Source organism: Vulpes lagopus, chromosome 2, assembly GCF_018345385.1.
Source record: "Vulpes lagopus strain Blue_001 chromosome 2, ASM1834538v1, whole genome shotgun sequence".
Taxonomy (NCBI): domain Eukaryota; kingdom Metazoa; phylum Chordata; class Mammalia; order Carnivora; family Canidae; genus Vulpes; species Vulpes lagopus.
This window is the reverse complement of record NC_054825.1, coordinates 74,104,742-74,128,612: the sequence shown is the minus strand read 5'-3', so window position 1 is coordinate 74,128,612 and position 23,871 is coordinate 74,104,742. Positions and strand designations below refer to the sequence as shown.

Below are 23,871 nucleotides of genomic sequence, written 5' to 3'. Positions count from 1 at the left end.
ATACTTCCAGCAATCTCCTAATGATACTAGTGCATTACTTCACAGACTATACTTTGAGTAGCAAGGAATTAGACTGTTTCCTTACAAATAAAACCACTGCATTAAGATTCAAAGAGAACCCAACTTCCAAGAGTAGAGTGTACTATAAATTAGCCATCATGCTCTTAGCTCTAAGTCTTTTTTTTTTTTTTTTTTTACTTAGAATGACCTAATATAGTAATTAGAATTTTCATTAGAGTTGTATTTGATATTCTCGGTCTTTTTCATTTTTAGTCATTCTAGTTGATGTATAATTAACCTTGAAACTTTTAATTTATCCAAAAACACTAAAAGCATTTACAGACTTTGAAAAAAAATGTAATAACAGATTACATGCTACATACCACACTGATTCAAACAAACCAGTGTATCATGAAACCATCTTTGAGGATTGTTTATATTAAGTACTCTGATGTAGTACATGTTGTAAAAACCTTTCTGAAACTTTGCATTTGATCTGATCTCCTATATTTTGCTTTCACTGTAGATTTCAATTACAGAACACAACCATGAAATGAAACCTGCAAATGACCAAACAGTCATCTTTTCAGATGAAAACCAGATGGACCTAACAGCAAGTCACACCGTAATGATTACCAAAGACCTGTTAGATTGTACTAAAAGTGAAAAGTCCATTAAGATAGATACTGCATCATTTCTGGCTAACTTAAAGCTCCATACTAAGGATTCAAGAATGAAAAAAGAATTAAATTTTTCCATGGATCAAAGCACTTCTTCAGAAAAGAAAATACATTTTAATGACTTCATAAAAAGATTGAAAACAGGAAAATCTAATGCTTTTCCTACAGGACCTGATAAAGAAAATTTTGAAATATCTGTTCATCCCATAAAAACAAAGAAGGCCTCTTCTGTACATCAAATGAATGTATCTCTTAGGGTAGATGAAAATAGTAGTAATACAACTAGAATCTTCGGAGAACAAAATGATGGGATGAATTTCACTCAGTGTCATACAGCCAATATTCAGACTTTGGTTCCCACATCCAGTAAGGCCAGCATAAGGGAATTTAAAGGTGATGATATTACAATTTATGGCAGTGATTTTATGGACTTGACAACTAACCACACTATACAGAATTTACCCTCAGCAGATAATTCATCTAATAAAGAAAATCAAACTCAGAATGTCATGATGGAGGTTATGACAGATTATGGAACTAAAGCTCCAGGAGGGAAGACAATCTTTAATAAACTGAATATTCCTTTTCAAACCCCTTTAAACCCTAATGGTGAAATACATATTACCAAAAGTCATATTACAGGGACAGAAACTCACACAGGCACACAGACTTCTAACCAAGATGCCAAAACATTGACTATAATCCCAGAATCTATATGTTCCAGCCCAGCTACTCAAGATTATAAGACATTTTTCTATTCTAGCAGTAATAATGCCATGGAACTGACCACGTGTCTCTCGGGTATGAGAAAAGAGAAGAATTTGCTGAAGAATGATAATTATTCTAAAATGTATCCCAATCCAGATGCCATCTCTCTTCTTACAGAGAAAACTATTTATTCAGGAGAGGATAGCATGGACATTACAAGGAGTCATACAGTTGCAATAGATAATCAGATTTTTAAACAAGATCAGACAAATATACAGAAAGCAGACACATCAATATCTGAAAAAGAAATAATGCTCCAAAATCTCATAACCATATCAAAGGACGGGAAAATGAATATAAATTGTAGCTCAGTTCCTCATATATCTAAGGGAAGATTACAGCAGAGCCTGGCAAACTCTTTATCTATTTCATTGACTGACAAAAAGACTGAAATCTTCACAGGTGAAGATATGGATTTGACTGAAAGTCACACAACTAACTTAGGAAGTCAAGCTCCACTTACATCTTACAATGTAACATCTGAGAATACCAGTAAATTTCTCTCTCACAACAAAAGCCCTTCAGATGAATGGCAAGAAATGACCAAAAGTCATACTGAACCATCCCAGCAGCCAGACATAATATCTAAAAACATCCCAATGGACACCGGGGGCAAAGAAAAAGTTCAAGTTTTAAAGATTGCACCTTATGTTGATAAAGATTCTCCTCAATCAGCTGATATTAATCAAGACCTAGCAATAAGCCATAGTATAGTATACTCTGATAGAAGTCTTGAGAAACAAGTAGCACTAGGAAATAATAGAAATACTGTTCCACGTGAGCAATCTTTGTTTCCTACTACAGAGTCATTTTCATTAGGACAGTCTAACATGAAAAACCATAATATTGCTATTAACAGTTACACAATGAAATCTGTGCCAGGCCAGAATTCTAAACTGCCTGAGCCACTGAGGAAGAGTGTAGGCAATCCATCACCTGACTATTCTCATGACAAAACAATTATTTGTTCAGAGGAGGAACAAAATATGGATCTAACCAAGAGTCACACTGTTGTCATTGGATTTAGTCCTTCTGAAATACAAGAATTGGGTAAGACTAATCTACAAAATACTAACAGTCTGCTAACAACAGCAAACAGACAGACAGCTATAAAAGTTGAAAAATGTTGTAAAAGTCTTATAGAAAAAACAGGAATATCTGTTTCTAAGGATAACCTAGATGTGATAGAGGACAAAAGCATACAGAAACTTGGATTTTTGAATGAAAAGCAAGATGTCAAAATTTGTGGAAGAAAAAGTATTGGCAGACAAAAAGTTGATAAGACTATTGTATTTTCAGAGGGTGATGAGAATGATATGGATATCACCAAGATTTTTACAGTGGGAATAAATCATAAACCTTTATTACTTGAACAAGATTCCCATTTGGCAGGAACTTCTAAAACTGTTTTGTATGAATGTGGGCAAGATGACGTGGAGATCACTAAAAGTCACACAACTGCCTTGGAATGTATAACTGTCTCACCAGATAAAATAACCAGTAGGCCTATGGACAAAACTGTAATGTTTGTAGATAATTACAATGAACTGGAAATGACAAAGTCTCACACTGTTTTCATTGACTACCAAGCAAAGGAGAGGACTGTGAGTATAGACAAACTTGACTCGGAACTATCCAAAAGAAGAAAAAGCATAGAAAAGCCAAAAATGACACCTGCTTCTGCTGAGGAGAGTGTTTCCTTTCTGGAAAATGGTGAAAGTGACCATTTAGCAGCAAACGTCAATAAGCTAACACCACTGAGGGAATGGTCTAATAATGGTCCTATAGAGAAAGCAGTAGGATTTATAGCTGGTGGTAACATGGAAGTATCTAAATTCACCATTTGGAAAAATGGCAAAGATGTACAAAAGCCTGAATTTCTGAATGACACTATATCAGACAAAAGTCAGAGAAGGAAAAGCCTTAGACTCAAAAATGACAAGACTGCTGCATTTTCTAAAAATGATGATGATATGGATCAGAGTTGTACAGTGAAAATAAACTATAAAGGTGCCCCAGAAGACAGAGAGGATTCCCATTTGGTGCCTTTGACAGGAGCTTCTAAAACTGTTTTGTATTCATGTGGGCAGGATGACATGGAGATGACTAGAAGTCATACGACTGCGTTAGAATGTAAAACTGTCTCACCGGGTAAAATAACTACTAGGCCCATAGATAAAACTGTAATGTTTGTTGATAATCATGGTGATCTGGAAGTCACCGAGTCCCATACTGTTTTCATTGATTGTCAAGACACAGAGAAAATTAATCAAGAGTGCCCTAAATTTGGAATAGCTACAGGAAAACCCTTGGGTATTTCTTTTGATAATGATGGTAGCTCTGTTCAAGAAATCACTGAAAAACAAGCATTGGCAGTAGACCAGACCTATATACCAGAAAAAGCCAGAATTGGAAGCTGTCAGTTAAATAGTACAGATAGAAGAAACATGGACTTTACTAACAGTCAAGCAACTGCTACGTGTGGATCCAGTGATAATTATTCCTGTTTACCAAATGCTATTTCCTGTTTTGATAATTTGGAGGGGAATATCATGTCCTTAGGTGATAAAGATAAGAAAGCCAGTAACTGCCCAGTGCAAAATGATCTTTCTTATGTAAAGGATTTAGCCAATGAATATTACTTGAAACCTGAGGGACTGCCTCCCTCTGCTTGTTCTTTGTTAAAGAAAGAAAAAGTGACTCAAACCAATACCAATGGACAGTTAGACTGTGTTACAACAGTGCTTAAAGATCAAGATATGATTAAGGAGTCCCAGAATCTAATAGCTAATCAAACTTTACAAGATAGTCAGGAGCTGGCAGAGATGATTAAACCTAATTCAAATCGAGTATCCTTTAAACCCCCAAAGGATCAAATGGAGGGCTTTGTTGATACCACAGAACATAATTTAAAGAAGACTGTTGTTGATAATGATAATGTTTGTGTTACTTCTCAGCCTCATCTCTCAAGCCAGGTACCTCCATTACCTCAACAAGGACGGATAATTTTGAATAAAGATGAAACAATATCATCTAATTCTGGAAATAAGAATTTAAATATTGTTATAGGAAATTCCTTTGTACCCACATGTGAAAACGAGGCCAAAATGCTCAACAATGATAAACAATTTACCATAGTCTGTAAAAATGAGCTGAGGAAAAATACTCAGACAGCTAAATGTAATACAGATTTCCACAGTAATTCAGACTTGACTAAGCAAGTTATTCAAACTCATACTAATTCTAGAGAAGCATCAGATACTGTAATTGCATCTAATACTGCAAGTTTTAATAGTGTCAGATCAAATCTGAATAATTTGAATGGAAAAACTGAAGAATTTTTAGATTTCCAAACTCCCCATATTCCATCTTCTCCAGAGCAAATACTTGCATTAATAAACAAGGCACACAATCATATGAGTATAGTGCAAGCTACAGAAATACAGAACATTAACACAGCGCCCAGCAATGTTGAAGATGATAGAGATGAAGAAAGCAAAATTTCTCATAATGGAGCTGAAAGCAACTCTGTACCACTCATGACAGTTGTAAAAGATAAAGTGAAGAGATGTTCTTTGGGAATATTTTTGCCCAGATTGCCAAACAAGAGAAATTGTAGTGTCACTGGTATTAATGACCTGAAGCAGATTCAAGCAGACACAACTGATTTAAATCACTTAGAAATTCAGCCAGTCTTCAATAAGGAGCCAAGCATTGAATTTGTTGCAACTAAACTGACCTTAAGTCCATCTCAGTATATAAATGAGGAAAACTTTCCTATATATCCTGGTGAGATTAATTCCTCAGATTCTATTACCATAGAAACTGAGGAAAAGGCTTTGATTGAGACATATCAAAAAGGGATTCCACCATCTGAAAATAAAATACGAGAAATCTGCAGTAACCAAAAAAGAACCTGGGTACAAGAAGATGATGATATTCAGAATGAGAAAAAAATCAGGAAAAGTGAGATTAGGTGTAGTGATACTACACAAGATCAAGAGGTAAGCTCTGTCTTAAACTAAGGAATGTGGTGGGTCTTTTTTTAAGTTATGAGTATTGAATTTTAATTTTAGTCTTGGATGAGCAGGAATTGGTCATTTCCTATTATAGGTCTAGAGAAATATTCCTATTTGGAATGTTAAGGAATTACTTGACTAACAGCTAGACGTAAAAACAATTTGAAGTGACAAATCATCACAAAAAATGAAATAGGAAATAGAACAAAAATTAATGTTGAAATTGTGTAATTTGTCATTATAGTTTTGCATAGGAGACTCTCTAGGCAGGGTATATGTAGCTTGAAAAGTTATCTTCAATCTAAATATCTGGAGAGTAAAAAAGCCTTTTTGTTATGTAAAGTGCATAAAGAAAAGCTTGCCTGAATTTTCTTGGCTAATGAGGATTTGTAAAATCTGAGAATCCATTTCTTTAGTGGATGAGAAAATGCCTGGGTCAAGCCCAGTATCTCAAGGTGAAGAAGTGAGGTTTCGAATTTATGGAAGAAGTCATAGATCTTTTTAAAAGTTAAGAGAACACTCATTTGGACAACTTGGAGAGAATAAAAGCTGTCATTCAAACTGAGTAACTCAGGTGGAGAAATGAAGATTAGAAAATATCAGGTTCAAAAAAAAAAAAAAAAAAAGAAAATATCAGGTTCATAGAAAACAAAGTTTAAACTCTAATACAGGGCAGCCCAGGTGGTTCAGCGGTTTAGCGCCTGCCTTCAGCCCAGAGCCTGATCCTGGAGACCCGGGATCCTGGAGTCCCATGTCGGGCTCCCTGCATGGAGCCTGCTTCTCCCTCTGCCTGTGTCTGTGCCTCTCTCTCTCTCCCTCTGTGTCTCTCATGAATAAATAAATAAAATCTTTAAAAAATATATTTAAAAAAAAACTAAGACAAGTAAGCTTAGAAAAGTATTTCAGTAGTTCTGTAAGATGAGGTCCTGAGGAAATGGTTCATCTGTGAAGTTTTGAGACAGTAGTATCAGTGATTTAAAAAAAAATTTATAATTGGGACACTGGGGTGACTCAGCATTTGAGCGGCTGCCTTTGCCTCAGGGTGTGATCCTGGGGTCCCAGGATGAAGTCCTGCATCGGGCTCCCTGCATGGAACCTATTTCTCCTTTGCCTGTGTCTCTGCCTGTCTCTCTCATGAATAAATAAAATCTTTTAAAATAATTTATAACTGAACAGACTTTATGAAAATGAGTATTTTTTGTTCAGTAGCTATTGAATATCCCCTGTGTCCTGAGTACTGTTTAGGTGCTGGGAATTCATCAGTAGGAATTTATAGAAAAATCTTTTCTAGGGAGAGTACATTCTAACATTTAGATAAGGGATATATTGTCCTCAAAAAAATACGTAAATAGGTAGATGAAAATGGCATTTAAGGCTGTAAAGTCAAATGGTTAAAGTGGTAAAAGCAGCATATCACTTACTTGATATCAGCCAAAAGTATCTTGGTCATCTGGGGAAAGAAGTACTAAATCCTGGAAATAAGTTTCTTTGTGTTCTATCACAAGTCCCTTGAATAGCCAATATTCTGTGCTGGTTTATTTCAGTGTGGTAGCCCTGACCCTGGTGGCTAGTAGTTGAATAATTGAGTAGGTCAACATTTGTCAGCTCATAGGATCTGGCTTTAACTTAGACATCTGAGAAACAATTTGCTCATATTGTATAATGTACAAGCTGATTTCTATATATTCTTAAATAAAATTATTTTTAATTCTAGAGGCACCTAGAGTGGCCCTGTCACAGGAGCATGTAACCCTTATGTCAGGGTTATGAGCTTGAACTCCAGGTTGGGTGTAGAGATTACTAAGAAAAATAAACTTTTTACGGGAAAAAAAAAGAAAAAGAAAAAGAAAAAGAAACTTTTTAAAAAATTAAAATAAAATTATTTGAAACTTTAAAGGCCTAATAAGTTGGAATACCTGGGTGGCTCAGCAGTTGAGCGCCTGCCTTCGGCCCAGGACATGATCCTGGAGTCCCAGGATCAAGTCCCACATCGGGCTCCCTACATGGAGCCTGATTCTCTCTCTGCCTATGTATCTGCCCCTCTCTCTCTTTGTCTCTTATGAATAAATAAATAAAATCTTTAAAAAAAAAATAAAGGCCTAATAAGTTGCTTGTTACTATTCTAGTTCGTTACTAAGGGGTTTCATATAAATTATAGATAAATTTTATGTTGAAGTAGTATTTGTTAGTGTTCAACAAACAGTTATTGTAAGTATAAAGAGTCGTAACTTTAGGCTAATAATGTTCCTTAATTATTTCAGATTTTTGATCACCATGCTGAAGGGGATATAGATAAAAATGCTAACAGCCTGAGCAGAACCCCATCTAGTTGCAGCAGTTCTCTGGATTCGATAAAGGCTGATGGGACCTCTCTGGACTTCAGCAGTAAGATCTTTATGAAAGCTAAATAATAGAAGTCATCTGCTTACTTGACTAGTAATAAATGTATTTCAGTTCAGGAAATATTTGAAATTTATGTAAGCTTTTTGGGAGTTATACATTGTTGACAAGTAAAATAATTTTAATTTATTTTTAATTCTTAATTTAAGAAATTGAGAAATGACAGAGCATAAAGGGTAATGTTCTTAAGACCATAAAGGGTAATTTCCTTAAGAAGCTTATAATTAGTAAAGAAATATTAAATGGGGCCTTAAAACGGTAGCATAATCTGCCCTATAAATGACTTTTCCCAAAAAGATTTAGCTACAAGATCATGAACTGCACAAAAGCCTGAATGATAATTAAAATTAAGCTTACAGTTTATTTTTGATTAGTTTATTACCTGAATTTACCTTACTTCTAGCACAGCACAATAGTCAAATGGAATCACAGTTTCTCAGAGACACTATTTGTGAAGAGAGCTTGAAGGAGGTATGTCAAACTATTTCTCATTTCTAATGCAACTATATTTCCTCTTTAGTTTTCACTTTTTAATTTTTTTTTAAATTATGATATGTTTCATCTATACAGAAAATTAGATTTTTTTGTTCAGAACCCAGCATGGTAATTAATCATATGGATTAGAAATCGCAGTTAGAAGATCTATGTTTTGTTGTTTATCAATTCTTTTGTTACTGAATAACCTTAAGAAATAATATTAGATAAAAATCTGTTCGTGTATAGCTTACAAATATTTGGATATTTCCACAAATATATGCAAAATACTATGAGCTATTTAGAAACAAAATAGGGTGGTTATAGTAAAATGAGCTCACTTTGAAAATTGTGCAAACTTTTTTCTCTCCTCAGAAACTCAAAGATGGGAAAATTACAATAAAGGAGTTCTTTATACTTCTTCAGGTCCACATTTTGATACAGAAACCCCGACAGAGCAATCTCCCAGCCAAAGTAAGTGCAATTTCTTGGCAAAATAGTTATCTCAGTTAAAATGTATTTTACTTGTTTATAAAACTGTATCAAAACAAGTGTTATTCAAAAATAGAAAAAGAATCTAAGGAAGCATTTTTTCCTACAGAAAGTTTTACTAGGGATGCCTGGGTGGCTCATTGGTTGAGCATCTGCCTTTGGCCTAGGTCATGATCCTGGGATCCAGTCCCACATCAGGCTCCCTGCAAGGAGCCTGGTTCTCCCTCTGCCTGTGTCTCTGCCTCTCTCTCTCTGTCTCTCTCATGAATAAATATATAAATCTTTAAAAATTTTTAAAAAAGGAAAAGAAAGTTTTTCTACAGTAAATACATTGTGATTAGCATTAAAATTGGGTTTAGGAGGGGTTGCCTAGGTGGCTCAGTTGGCTACATGACTCTTGGTCACAGCTCAGTTCTTGATATCAGGGTTATGAGTTTAAGCTTTGCGTTGGGGCTTCAACATGGAGCCTACTTAAAAACAGAAAATTGATTTTTTTTAAATATTATATATTTTTGATAAGGTAAAATTTTATTTTTTTCTCATTCCTTGCAATTTATTTATTTGAGAGAGAGTTTGAGCAAGACAGAGCACACAGAGGAAGAGGGAGAAGCAGACTCCCTACTGAGGAGGAAGCCCAATATGGGCTCTATCCCAGATCATGACCTGAACAGAAGGCAGATACCCGGGTACCCCAGCAGAAGTTTTTAGTAAACATTTTTCAGAATCATAATAAGATTACATAATATTTGAATTACACAAAGTCAATTCAAAAGATTAATAGGAAAATTTGAGTCACTTAATAGGAATATCTTAAGTCTGTCGAACATTTACAAAAATTAGTTATGCCCTTGGCCACAAAGAAAATATTAACTAATTGAAAAAAAATGAGAGATTTGATGGACAATATAATCTGATCTTAATCCAATAAAATTAGAACTAATAAAAGGACTAAAACATTCTTAGCTTCTTGGAAATTGAGAAATACACTTGTAGATAACTCTGAGATCAGATAACAGTCTTAATCAAGAATGTTAAGAAAACAAAGTAAACGGGATGCCTGGGTGGCTCAGTGGTTGGATGTCTGTCTGCCTTCAACCCAGGACGTGATCCTGGAGTCCCGGGATTGAGGCCCACATCGGGCTCCCTGCATGGAGCCTGCTTCTCTCTCTGACTCTCTCTCTCTGTGTCTCTCATGAATAATAAAATCTTAGGAAAAAAAAAAAAAAAACAAGAAACCAAAGTAAGGGAGGATATATAATACCAAACCTTATGGAACATACAGCAAAAATTAGACTTTTGGTAAATAAAATATTTAAATAAAATGTAAAAAAAAATATAAGAAAACCCTTAAAGAGCCTAATTTAAAAAACAGAAGGTTAAAATATTGACTGTTCAGAAAGAAGACGTGTGGGGCACCTGGGTGGCTCTGTTGTTAAGCATCTGTCTTCGGCTCAGGTCGTGATCCCGGGGTCCTGGGATCGAGTCCAGTGTCGGGTTCCCCACTGGGAGCCTGCTTCTCCCTCTGTGTGTGTCTCTGCCTCTCTCTCTGTGTCTCTCATGAATGAATAAATAAAATCTTAAAAAAAAAAAAAAAAGAAAGAAGACATGTTCAGAGTTCTAAAGAAATTTTTTTAAAGATTTTATTTATTGGGGATCCCTGGGTGGCGCAGCAGTTTGGCGCCTGCCTTTGGCTCAGGGCGGGATCCTGGAGACCCGGGATCGAGTCCCATGTCAGGCTCCCGGTGCATGGAGCCTGCTTCTCCCTCTGCCTGTATCTCTGCCTCTCTCTCTCTCTCTCTGTGTGACTATCACAAATAAAAATAAAAATTAAAAAAAAAAAGATTTTATTTGTTCATTCATGAGAGACACAGAGAAAGAGGCAGAGACACACGTAGAGGGAGAAGCAGGCTCCCGGCAAGGAGCTCAACACTGAACTCGATCCCAGGACGACGGGATCATGCCATGAGCCAAAGGCAGGTGCTCAACTGCTGAGCCACCCAGGCGTCCCAAGAATTTTTTTTTTAAGATTTTATTTATTTATTCATGAGAGACAGAGAGAGAGAGGCAGAGACACAGGCAGAGGGAGAAGCAGACTCCATGCAGGGAGCCCAACATGGGACTCAATCATGGGTCCCCAGGATCACACCCTGGGCTGAAGGTGGCTCTAAAACACTGAGCCACCCAGGCTGCCCCCCAAGAATTTTTTTAATTAATCAACTCTGACAACAAATTTTAAGACCTAGATTATTTTTTAGCAAAATATAAATTACCAAAATTAAAAACTGGAAAACTTTTATTATTGAAAACTTTATAATTTACCATTAAAATTGTCACTAGAACCAAATGAGTTTTTTTTTTTTTAAGACTTTATTTATTTATTCATGAGACACAGGAAGATTGGCAGAGACATAGGCAGAGGGAGAAGCAGGCTCCCTGCAGGGAAGCTTGATGTGGGACCAGGACCCCAGGATCACGTCCTGAGCCAAAGGCAGACGCTCAACCACTGAGCCACCCAGGCATCCCCCAAATGAGTTCTATCTAATTTTTAAAGAATGGACCTTCACAGGGATGCCTGGCTGATTAAGTCAGTAAAACATGAGACTTGGTTTCAGGATCATAAGTTTAAGCCCCACATTGAGGATAGAGCTTACTTAAAAAAAAACTTTGAGATAAAATGGAAGGAGAGTGGGAAAAGAAACAAAGAAGGGAGGGAGGGAGAAAGGGACCAACACAAATATGGACATTTGGGGCAGCCCTGGTAGCTCAGCAGTTTAGCACTGCCTTCAGCCCGGGTGTGTGATCTTGGAGACCCAGATTCACATCCCGCATCAGGCTCCCTCCACGGAGCCTGCTTCTCCCTCTGCCTGTGTCTGTGCCTTTCTCTCTCTCTCTCTCTCTCTCTCTCTCTCTCTCTCTCTCATGAATAAATAAATAAAATCTTTAAAAACAAAAACAAATATGGACATTTGGTTTATGACCAAGATGCCACTGCAGAACAGTGGTCTTTTCTATAAATAGTGTTGTATCAATTGGATATCCATAGGAAAAAAATGACCCTTGACTCATATTTCATATTATACACAAAAATCAATTTTATAGAACACCAAAAACACAAGTGACAGAAATTGGTCTTCATCAAAATTAAAAATTGTGTTACATGGGGCACCTGGGTGCTTCAGTCAATTGGGCATCTGATTCTTGATTTCGTGATCTCAGGGTTGCGAGATCGAGCCCCATGTTCGGCTTCCACTGCATAAGATTCTTTATTCTTTCTCTCCCCTGCTTACTCACTCTCTCCAGAAAAAACAATCAAAACACTTCTGTGCTACAAATGGTATCATCAAGAAAGTGAAAAGACAACCCACAGAATTGGAGGAAGCATTTGCAAATCATACATTTTATAAAGGACTTGTATCCAAAATATATAAAGAACTTTTTCAACTCAATAATAAAAAGACAACCCAACTTAAATAGTCAAAGGGGGCACTTGGGTGGCTCAGTTGGTTGAGCATCTGCCTTTGGCTCAGGTTATGACCCCAGAGTCCTGGGGTCAAGCCCCACATTGGGTTCCTTGCTCCTTGGGGAGCCTGGTTCTCCCTCTCCCTCTCCCTCTGCCTGCCACCCCTCCCCTGGCTTGTGTGCATTCTCTCTCCGTCTCTCTCTGTCAAAAAAAAAAAAAAATCTTAAAATAGTCAAAAGGATCTGAATAAACATTTCTCTGAAGAACATATACAAATGGCCAGTAATTATAGGAAAACGTGTTTAGCATCATTAGTCATTAAGGAAATGCAAGGTAAAACCACAGTGCGGGGCAGCTGGGTGGCTCAGATCATTGAACAACTTACTCTTGGTTTTGGCTCAGGTCATGACCTCAGGCTTGATCACCAAGTCAGGCTCCATACTCAGCAGGAAGTCTGCTTAAGATTCTCTCTTGGTCCCTCTCCCTCTATCCCTCCCTTTGGTCAGGTGTGCTCTTTTTTTCTGTCTCTCTTTCTCTAAAATAAATGAATCTTTTAAAATAATAATAAATAAAACCACAACGAATTACTACTTCACACCGACTACAATGGCTGCAATCAAAAAGACAGAAAATAGGGGATCCCTGGGTGGCGCAGCAGTTTGGCACCTGCCTTTGGCCCAGGGTGCGATCCTGGAGACCCGGGATCGAATCCCACATCGGGCTCCCGGTGCATGGAGCCTGCTTCTCCCTCTCTCTGTGTCTGCCTCTCTCTCTCTCTGTGACTATCATAAATTAAAACAAAACAAAACAAAAACAAAAAGACAGAAAATAGGGACGCCTAGGTGACTGACTCAGTAGTTAAGCACATCTGCCTTTGGCTCAGGTACTCGACTCCAGGATCGAGTACCACACAGGGCTCCCTGCATGGAGCCTGCTTCTCCCTCTGCCTGTGTCTCTGCCTCTCTCTTTCTGTGTCTCTCATGAATAAATAAATAAAAATCTTTAAAAAAAAAAATAGAAAGTGTTGACAAGGATGTCAGGAAATTAGGATTTTCATACATTACTGGTGGGAATGGCACACCCACTTTGGAAAACAGTTTGGCATTTCCTCAGAAGGTTAAACATAGAGCTACTATATGATTCAGAAGTTCTACTTCTAAGTATATTCCCAAGAGAATTGAATATATACATCCACACAAAAGTTGTACATGAATACTGGTCATAATAGCCAAAAGGTGAACTGACTACTAGTTACTTGGGGCTGGGATGGGGGTAGAAGAGAATGAAGAGTGACACCTAACGAGTACAAGGTTTTTTAATAGGGGATGAAAATGCTCTAAATTAGGTTGTGATTGATAGTTGCACAACCCTGTGAAAATAGTTCAAAAATTTTTTAAAAAAAGGAAAATAGTTCAAAAATTATTTAATTGTATACTTAAATGGATGAATTATATGGTATGTGAATTAAATCTCAAATAAGGCTGTTTAGAAAAAAATCAATTCCAGGAGTATTGTATATCTAAATGTGAAGTGTAGGGGAGCCTGGATGGCTCAGTTGGTTAAGCATCTGACTTCAGCTCAGGCCATGATCTCAGGTCCAAGGATCAAGCCCTTTGTCAGGCTCCCCACTTAGTGGGGAATCTGCTTGTCCCTCTTCCTCTGCTCGTCTCACTGCTTGTGTGAGCATTCTCTCTCTCTCTCTCTCTCTCTCTCTCTCTCTCAAATAAATAAATAAAATATTTTTAAAAAATAAATTAATAGATGTGAAGTGTAAATCAAAGATGGAAATGGGAAAATGGGACACATCTTTTGGGTCCCCAACCTCATTATTATTATTTTTTTTTTTTAACATTTTATTTTTTTGTTCATGAGAGACACAGAGAGGGAGAGAGGCAGATACCTAGGCAGAGGAGAAGCAGGCTCCATGCAGGGAGCCCAATGTGGGACTCGATCCCAGGACCCCAGGATCACGCCCCAAGCCAAGGGCAGACGCCCAACCACTAGGCCACCCAGGCGTCCCCCAACATCATTATTCTTATCACCATAGTTGCCCCTTCTCACCAGAATTTTCTTGCTTCAGCTCTATATGGGGAGTGGAAAGCTGCCTAGGTGTGGATCCAGAGTCTACATCCTTAGGAAAAGCAGAAAAAGTACCAGGGGACTAGGGAGAAACAGAAGGGATAGATAGGAACAGAGAGTTGCTGAGAGGGTTGAAGAAGGAGAGAATACCTCAGGAGTTAACACTTAAGGGTCTAAATCTTTTTCTTTGCTCTCAGGCCTTGCAGAGATCAGGAGGGTCAGTGTTAGGGAAATAGATCTGGGAACAAACCCATCTAGATAGTTTATGCTATCGTAGGAAAGAAATTTAAAGATCCTAAAGTAGGGAAAGACCAAAGATAGATTATATATGGATCATGGAAAATGAAGTTCACAGCTATGAGCATCTGATACAGGACTTGGATAACTGTGAGTCTCTTAGGGTGGAACTGGGGAGAATATTCTTTTTATTCTTTTTTTTTTTTTTTTTTTAAGTAAGCTCTATACCCAGTGTTGGGCTTGAACTCAACAACCCCTGAGATCAAGAGTCATATGTTAAAAAGTCTCATGTTTTACCAAGCCAGCTAGGTAACCCTGGGGAAAGTATTCTTGAGGCAAGTAGAGAAGTATGTACTACCCCTTACAGATGCATATACAGCACCCATATGTATTTGCAGTTATAGGAGCTCAGCAGGCATCACAAGCAAAAGGTGTTATTGCGGTACCCCAAGACCATCAACATGCCCATGGAGTGCCTTGGGCAGAAGTACTATAATTTACACTCTTACCCTTCTCAATCAGGTCAAAGAAATATTTATTGCAGGTACCCCTGCCAGGCCTGAAATACCCAAGAACTGATTGTGCATAAATTGGATACTTAATCAAAATGGATATGTGAAGAGAGGAAGATTGCTTGTGTACATCGCCCTGGGCTCAAGGTTCAGCAAATTAACCTAGCTATTGCATACAGTATAGGCGGATGCAGCCAGTATGTACCCATAGTATGTAAGCCTGATACTTATTGACACTTGCTGTCCTGATGAATCTCTGGGAGCACGGCCCTGTGTTTCACTGGTGGTTATGAAGGTCTGAGAGGGAACCTACTCTTTTTCAACTCAAACATCATCAACTTTTGTTTTATCTCTACGTTTCCCTACTCCTCACCCCTGTTATTTTGAAGCAAATCCCAAGCATCATCAATTTATCTGCATTTCAGTGTGTACCCCTATAAAAAGATGAATACTGACTTTAAAAACATATCCAGATATAACAGTCATACCTTAAAATGACTATTCAGGGCAGCCCGGGTAGCTCGGAGGTTTGGTGCTGCCTTCAGCCTAGGGCCTGGTCCTAGAGCCCCAGGATCAAGTCCCACGTCAAGCCCCTGGCATGGAGCCTGCTTCTCCCTCTGCCTGTGTCTCTGCCTCTCTCTCTCTCTCTCTTTCTCTCTCTGTGTCTCTCATGAATAAATAAATAAAATCTTTTTTTAAAAAAATGACTATTCAGTCAGATTTATATTTCCCAGATTGTCTTTCCTTTTTTTTTTTTTTTTTTCCCAGAGAGAAAGAGAGCATGAGCAAGGGTAGGAGACAAGGGGAGAGAGTCTTAAGCAGACTCCAGGTGAAACCCATGTGGGCCCATCTCATGACCCTGAGTTCAAGACCTGAGCTGAAACCAAAAGTCTGAGGCTTAACTGACTGTGCCACCCAGGCACCCCAGAGGAGAGAGAGAATCTAAAGCAGGCACCACTGCCAGTGTGGAGTTGACTCAGGCCTCGATCTTACAACCCTTGAGATCATGACCTGAGCTGAAATCAAGAGTTGGACACTCAATTTATTGAGCTATCCAGTTCTCCTCCCTGATTGTCTTAAGCATTATTTTCCCATTTACTACATTAAGAACCAAATGAGGTCAATATATTCTAATTGATTGCTATCTCTTAGTCATCTTCTAAATTGTAAAGTCCCCTTCCATCTCTCTCTCCTTTTTTTTCTTTTTAATGAAGAAACCAGGTTTTTCTGTAGAGTTACCAAAATATGCATTTTGTCAATTGTGCACACCCAGATTTTATTTTATGTTATTTTATTATTTATTTTAAAGATTTTTTTTTTTTTAGATTTTTTTTAAATTTATTTATTCATGATAGTCACACAGAGAGAGACAGAGAGGCAGAGACACAGGCAGAGGGAGAAGCAGGCTCCATGCAGGGAGCCCGATGTAGGACTTGATCCTGGGACTCCAGGATCCTACCCTGGGCTGAAGGCAGGCGCTAAACTGCTGAGCCACCCAGGGATCCCCCCAGATTTTATTTTAACCTGTTCTTTTATACTTTTTATTGATTGGCATAGGCTTTATCAGATTCAGAGGTTGTTTTTTAAGTCATGCTTCCATCAGGAAATAATGTCTGGTGATGATGCACAGATAGTCATTGATGATTATTATCTAGATCTAGTCATTCACTAGGAGTTGTAAAGTAGTAATTGTAAACTAATTATTTTTCATTTATTGTCCAAATACTTCTATAAAAAGAAATATTTCTTTGCCAACCATTTGGCAGTTAGCCATTTTCCCTAGGAGGCTTGATGTCTTTGAGTGAGAAAACCATGTTTTAAAAGCACAATATGGGGACGCCTGGGTGGCTCAGCAGTTGAGCACTTACCTTTGGCTCAGGGCGTGATCCCAGAGTCCTGAGATCGAGTCCCACATTGGGCTCCCTGCATGGAGCCTGCTTCTCCCTCTGCCTGTGTCTCTGCCTCTCTCTCTCTCTGTCTCTCTCATGCATAAATAAATAAAATCTTTAAAAAAATTAAAAAAGCACAATATGGGACTCCTGGGTGGCTCAGCAGTTGAGCATCTGCCTTCAATTCAGGACATGATCCTAGGGTCCTGGGATGGAGTCCCACATCAGGGTCCCCACAGCAAGCCTGCTTCTTTCTCTGCCTATGTCCCTGCCTCCCTCTGTGTCTCTCATGAATAAATAAATAAAATCTTTAAAAAAATAAATAAAAAGCACAATCTGAGTTCTAATGTTTCCATTTCTTTTTGAAATCAGTGCATAAGCTTTGATTTTTACTTACAAATCTAGCTTTTAAAATGCCTTTAAGAAAGAGAGTCAACTTCAGTCATAATTGTTTTTATCACTTTTATATACTTTATTAGCACATCTGCTAGTTGTGTTAGGGATAGAGGAAAGACAGTTACTGGGGCAGTCTGGGTGGCTCAGCAGCTTAGCATCTGCCTTCGGCCCAGGGCATGATCCTGGAGACCCAAGATCGAGTCCTGTGTCAGGCTCCTACATGGAGGCTGCTCCTCCTTCTCCCTGTGTCTCTGCTTCTCTCTCTCTCTCTCTCTCAAGAATAAATAAATAAAATCTTTAAAAAAAAAAAAACAAAACTTCAGTTACTTCCTTTTAATCTATTAAATAAAAGAGAGTGAGAAGAAGCTAACGTTTATTAGATTTATCAGGCCTGGACTTGGTAACCTAAAAAAAATTTACCCTTAAAAGACTGGTCAATATTGTGCCCAATTTATAGATGAGACCAGATCTTGGAGTTGTAAAATGACTTATTCTGTACCATACTGGCTATGAATAATGGGCAGTTGTGCGATTTTTGTTTGGTTTTTATATGTAATGTGATATAAGGAGCTGATTTGGCTTTTTCAGTACTGTATAAAGGACATCAAAAAGTCATTGGATTTTGGGTACCTGGCTGATCCAGTGAGAAGAGCATGTGACTTGGTCTCGGGGTTGTGAGTTTGAGCCCCGTATTGAGTGTAGAGATTACTTAAAATCTTAAAAAAAAGGGGGGGGGGGCACCTAGGTGGGGCTCAGAGATTGAGCATCTGCCTTTGGCTCAGGTTGTGATCCTGGAGTCCTGGGATCAAGTCCCACATCAGGCTCCCCACGAGGAACCTACTTCTCCCTCTGCCTGTGTCTCTGCCTCTCTCTGGTTCTCTCATGAATAAATAAATAAAATATTTTTTAATTGTAAAAAAAAGTCATTGGATTAGAGGTATAAAATGTTTTTTAAAATAACCAAATTTAAAATTAATTAATCAATTAATTAAATTAAAATAAAATAACCAAATTTTTTGGGCAGCCCGGGTGGCTCAGGGGTTTAGCACCACCTTCAGCCCAGGGTCTGATCCTGGAGACCCAGGATTGAGTCCCACGTCAGGCTCCCTGCATGGAGCCTGCTTCTCCCTCTGCCTGTGTCTCTGCCTCTCTCTCTCTCTGTCTGTCTCTCATGAATAAATAAATAAAATCTTTTTAAAATAAAATAAATAACCAAAATTTTACTGCCTTATTTTATATATGTCAGAAAAGTTTGAATTCAAACTGGGATAGAAGTAAGGATCAGCTAGAGAATGGGAAAAGAAAAGAATTATCTTAGGAAACTGGCATCTTTCTTTCTTTTAATGAAAGGGTTCCTGGTAAGTTTGAACTTTTAGGTATCGATTTTCTGAAAACAACACATAACCATTTTCAAACTACTGTTCAATCACATGTGAGTGGAACATCCACTACACATCTGTGGGAAATGGACTTTGATGTCAGACATTTGTATTCACATTCCAACTAGTAGCTTACCAATGTATCATTTTCATAGAATAATCACATTTTTCTTTGTAGAACTATAAAATAAGCACTTTGAAATTTGAAACCGCTCTTAAACATGGTTTTATCTTCAAACTACCAGTTTTGAGGAACTGATTTTCTTTTTTTTTCCAGTTTACTGTAAACACACCACCTACTCTGGAAGACCTGATGTTAAGTCAGTATGTTTACCGACCCAAGATACAGATTTATAGAGAAGATTGTGAAGCTCTTTGCCAAAAGATTGAAGAGTACGAAAGTATTTTTGTGTGTGCTTTGTTGGATGGATGTATAATCTTTGTGGTAAAGTTTTAATTAGAAAAACACTGGCATAGGAAAAAGTTCATGGCATTAGTTGGCAGTGTGATACGGTATATGGAAAAAATCAGTTTTGTAGGCAAAAAGATTGAAGTACAATCCTGGCAACAGCACTAGCTGTGTAACTATATAAATCATTTAACTTTCATTTCAACATCAATAAATAAGGCATAATAATCCTACTCAGCAGGTAGAAATGAGCAGTAGAAATAGTGTGTGTAAAACATTTTCATGCCACTCATAGCAAAAATATCTCCCCAGTAAATGGTTATAAGGGTATGATACCATAAATTGATTACAAAAGAACATCTTCAAAAGAAGATAATACCCTCTAGAAATTTAATATAGTGCCTGAAATCAAGATTGCCTTTAGTTTTATAATTTTATCACATTTGCCCTTGATTTGGATATATGAAAGAACATGGTATTATTCAGACTATATTGCTCAGTGCTTTGGTGTATGTAGATGCTGCGTACTAATTTACAGATGAGGTATATCTAAACTTCCTCAGGTAATTAGACTTGCAACCCAAAATATATTTATATCATACTTACTTAGAACTATCCCACTAAATTTGTACCAATCTAACAGAAAAGAAATAAAATGATTTTTAAAGAACTATGTAGTTTTAAAACTAAAAACTTAAGATGCTGTTAAATTATAATACTACAGATTCGTCTGATTCTGGTTTTTCATTCAACTGTATATTGACACCTACTATGTGCCAGTACTAAGTACTATGTACTGGGGCTCATCAATGAACAAGACAGAAAAGTTTATTTTCATGTTTAAAAGAGTTAAGTGTCTCAAAATTTGTCTTAGAATGTTTTATTTTGAATAATGTAGGATCTCACATGCAATGCAGTCTGTTTAGATGCGCTCTACTGTTTGATTTTACACTTACACATTTCTGTATTTAGTATCTTCTAACCCTGATAGAAATTTCTTTTTTTTTTTAATTTCTTAATAAAAAGAAACTAATATATAATTTGCTACTTTTATAAATGCTTTTGTGTAAAGGTGAGATAAGACTGAATTGGGAACTTTTACTTAAAATGGCAGTTACAAATTCAAAATCACTATGCATTGATAGGCCTTAAGGATTCTTTAATAGCAACATGTTTTCATATTGGAACAAGTTGATTAAGATTGTGAGCGAAGTTTTTTGATGCATAAAATTCTTAAACTGTACTACAAGTATTGAAATAATCAGGCTGACCACTGTTCTTGAATGAATTTCCCTTTTTTAATATACAAAAGAACTAGGAAGAATTAAATTAAGTATGCCTGTAAATCTCCGTTGGCTCATCCAAGCTGACTTCTGAACCCTGTGCTAATTATTAACTTTTCTATATTTTAGATTAAAGCTTTCTGCATTGAACCAGGATAAATTGTTGACTGACATAAATAGGAACCTGTGGGAAAAAATGAGACACTGCTCTGATGAAGAGGTATTTTTAGTTCATTTTCTGAATGGGAATCAGTATAGACATTTTGAACCTGTTTATTGTGAAATAAGTAATTGTTACTTGGTAATTAGTGACGAGTTCTTTAACTTCTCAAATATAGTATGTTACAAAGGATTTTATTTAATTATATGGGAGTAACTTAAAATATATAATCTTTGAAACCTGAAATGATCAATTTAATATATGAAATATATTTGAAGTTTATTTAGAATTTCCTCCTACTTGTTTACTTTTCACTAAGATTTAAATGGGGAAAATATTTACTTTAATTGGTTAAATAATTAGCAACTCATTTTATATGTGCTCTAATATATTTAAAAAGTTTTATTAACTAAGAGCTTGTCACTTTCTAGTTTGCAATATGAATGAATGAATTAAAAGCAAGAATTAAAGTTGAGATCTTTGGTTCTGTTCTTAAACTACGAAATGTAATTAAATTTGCAAATGAGAAGTGCCCGGCTTTAGGAATCAGTCTACCATGGGCAAAACTTAGCACAGAGCAGCTGAACCAGCCTTCCTTGACCATTTGTTTTTCTTAACTCATTTGTTTTAGTACGCTCTAACCTTTGATTTTTCCCTTGCAGCTGAAGGTCTTTGGAATTTACCTGAACAAAATAAAATCACATTTTACCAAGATGACTAAAGTTTTTACTCACCAAGGAAAAGTGGCTCTCTATACCAAGCTGGTACAGTCAGCTCAGGTAATTTGAGACAGTGAAAAGCACAAAAAGAAAGATCTATTAAAATTATAGTGGTTGTAGAATATGAAGAGTGCTTCCTAGGGAACATGGTTCACAAAGATGTGGGGTTCTATCTATTAAAAGTAGGAAATCTCGGGGCAGCCCGGGTGGCTCAGTGGTTTAGCTGATGTTGGGTGTAGAGATTACTTAAAACCAAATCTTTAAAAAAATAGAATTTTCGAGATGCCTGGGTGGCTCAGTGTTTAAGCATCTGCCTTCAGCTCAGGGGTGATCCTGGAGTCTTGGGATCAAGTCCCACAACGGGCTCCCTGCATGAAGCCTGCTTCTCCCTCTGCCTATGTCTTTGCCTCTTTCTCTGTGTCTCTCATGAATAAATAAATAAAATCTTTTTTTTTTAATTTTTATTTATTTATGATAGTCACACAGAGAGAGAGAGAGAGAGAGGCAGAGACACAGGCAGAGGGAGAAGCAGGCTCCATGCACTGGGAGCCCGACGTGGGATTCGGTCCCGGGTCTCCAGGATCGCGCCCTGGGCCAAAGGCAGGCGCCAAACCGCTACGCCACCCAGGGATCCCTAAATAAATAAAATCTTAAGGGAAAAAAAATAGAATTTTGTTTTCAGTAATATGTTTAACATCTTACATACATGGAAATATTGGAATAAAAGAAAGTACAAAATATAAGTTTATGTTATGTATGCTTTTTAAAAACATTTTAAGCCCAGAGTTGAAGCTTTGACCTTCATTTTAAGGTTTGCGAATTCATGATATAGCAATATGTCAGCAAGTTTAACCATTTATAAATGTTAAAATATTTGTTTAGAAGTTTGTTTTAGAGATTTAACTTGACAATATAATATTGTGTGTTTAGAATGAGAGGAAGAAACTTCAGATAAGGATAGATGAGATGGACAACATACTTAAGAAGATTGAGAACTGTCTCGCTGAAGTTGAAATAGGTAAAGTATTTTGAATACTTTTCCAAAAAGATAATTTAAATTTATCTAAATACTTCCCTACAGTACAGATTGCTAGTATCACTTATGTTGAAGCCTGGTATTAGCAACTTGAGACATTAAATTAGAGCAAAATAAAACTCTTTTCCTGTGGTCATCCATAGCATAATCAACAAGAGATGCCCAAGATAATAAATAAATCTCTTTAGAAAGCTCTTCATAGGGGCGGCCCGGGTGGCTCAGTGGTTTAGCGCCGTCTTCAGCCCAGGGTGATCTTGGAGTCCCAGGATCAAGCCCCACAGTCAGGCTTCCTGCATGGAGCCTGCTTCTCCCTCTGCCTATGTCTCTGCCTCTCTCTTTCTCATGAATAAATAAATAAAAATTTAAAAAAAAAAAAAAAAGCTCTTCATATCTTTAAAAAGGGGGGGGGGAATCCCTAGGTGGCTCAGTGGTTTGGTGCCTGCCTTTGGCCCAGAGCCTGATCCTGGAGACCCCGGATTGAGTCCCGTATCAGGCTCCCAGCATGGAACCTGCTTCTCCCTCTGCCTGTGTCTCTGCCTCTCTCTCTCTCTCTCTCTCTCTCTCTCTCTGTGTGTGTGTCTTTCATGAATAAATAAATAAAATCTTTAAAAAAAAAGAAAGCTCTTCATAACGTAGATCATAATCTTATTTTTTTAAATAGATGAATTTATTTCTTTGAAAATTATCTCTCCTTTCCCTTTGACCTCTCATAGTCCTGAATTGTTAGTATTTTTGTCCTGAAACTGCTTTCTTGAACACAAAATTCCACATAATTATCAAATTTGGAATCTTTTAGTCCTTAGCCATCTTGACCTCTTTGAACATTTGACGGAGATGATAATTTTCTTTCTGAACCTTTCATCTATTTCAACCTCTGTGAGGGACGCCTGGGTGGCTCAGCGGTTGAATGTCTGTTTTCGGCTTAGGGCATGATCCTGGAGTCCTGGGATCAAGTCCCACATGGGGCTCCCTACATGGAGCCTGCTTCTCTCTCTATCTATGTCTCTGCCTTTCTCTCTCTGTGTCTTTCGTGAATAAATAAATAAAATCTTTTTAAGAATAAATAAAATAAACCTCTGTGATATTGTACTACTATGACCGTATGCTTTTTTCTGACTATTCCTTTTAGCCTTTCTATTGGTTTCTCTCTAGCCTCCTGTGTAGGCATTAAGATTTTATCATCCACTCATTTCTGTATTCTCTCCCTTAATGCTTTCATCTGCCCTTAACATTTGTTTTTGTATGAATGATTCCCAAATTCATTTAAATTCATCATTTGTTGAACACCTACTACATGCCTGATGCTGTGCTTACCAGCAGAGAAAAAGGTATTATAAACACAGATTTTCACCTTGAGTAGCTTATAATTATTCTGAGTGAGGACATCTTTAGCCTCCTCTCTCTGAGTTCCAGACTTAACATTTCTAGCTTCCTGCTGAACCACTATGCAAAATAAATGTCTTTAAGCACCTTAAACTC

General features: G+C 37.2%; 1 protein-coding gene across 3 annotated transcripts in view; it reads left to right on the top strand.

The window, feature by feature from the left end:
- Positions 1 to 23,871, top strand: part of KNL1 (kinetochore scaffold 1) — a 66,262-nt gene that overhangs the window by 30,145 nt on the left and 12,246 nt on the right. For 2 of the 3 annotated variants that reach the window (XM_041735399.1, XM_041735406.1), the window contains exons 10-17: positions 527 to 5,452; positions 7,729 to 7,852; positions 8,271 to 8,338; positions 8,717 to 8,815; positions 19,063 to 19,178; positions 20,607 to 20,697; positions 21,300 to 21,416; positions 22,287 to 22,374. In XM_041735399.1, coding sequence (XP_041591333.1) covers positions 527 to 5,452; positions 7,729 to 7,852; positions 8,271 to 8,338; positions 8,717 to 8,815; positions 19,063 to 19,178; positions 20,607 to 20,697; positions 21,300 to 21,416; positions 22,287 to 22,374 — 5,629 coding nt within the window. Of the gene's footprint in view, positions 1 to 526; positions 5,453 to 7,728; positions 7,853 to 8,270; positions 8,339 to 8,716; positions 8,816 to 15,153; positions 15,211 to 19,062; positions 19,179 to 20,606; positions 20,698 to 21,299; positions 21,417 to 22,286; positions 22,375 to 23,871 lie in introns of those variants that run through there. The other variant, XM_041735413.1, reaches the window with a different exon arrangement.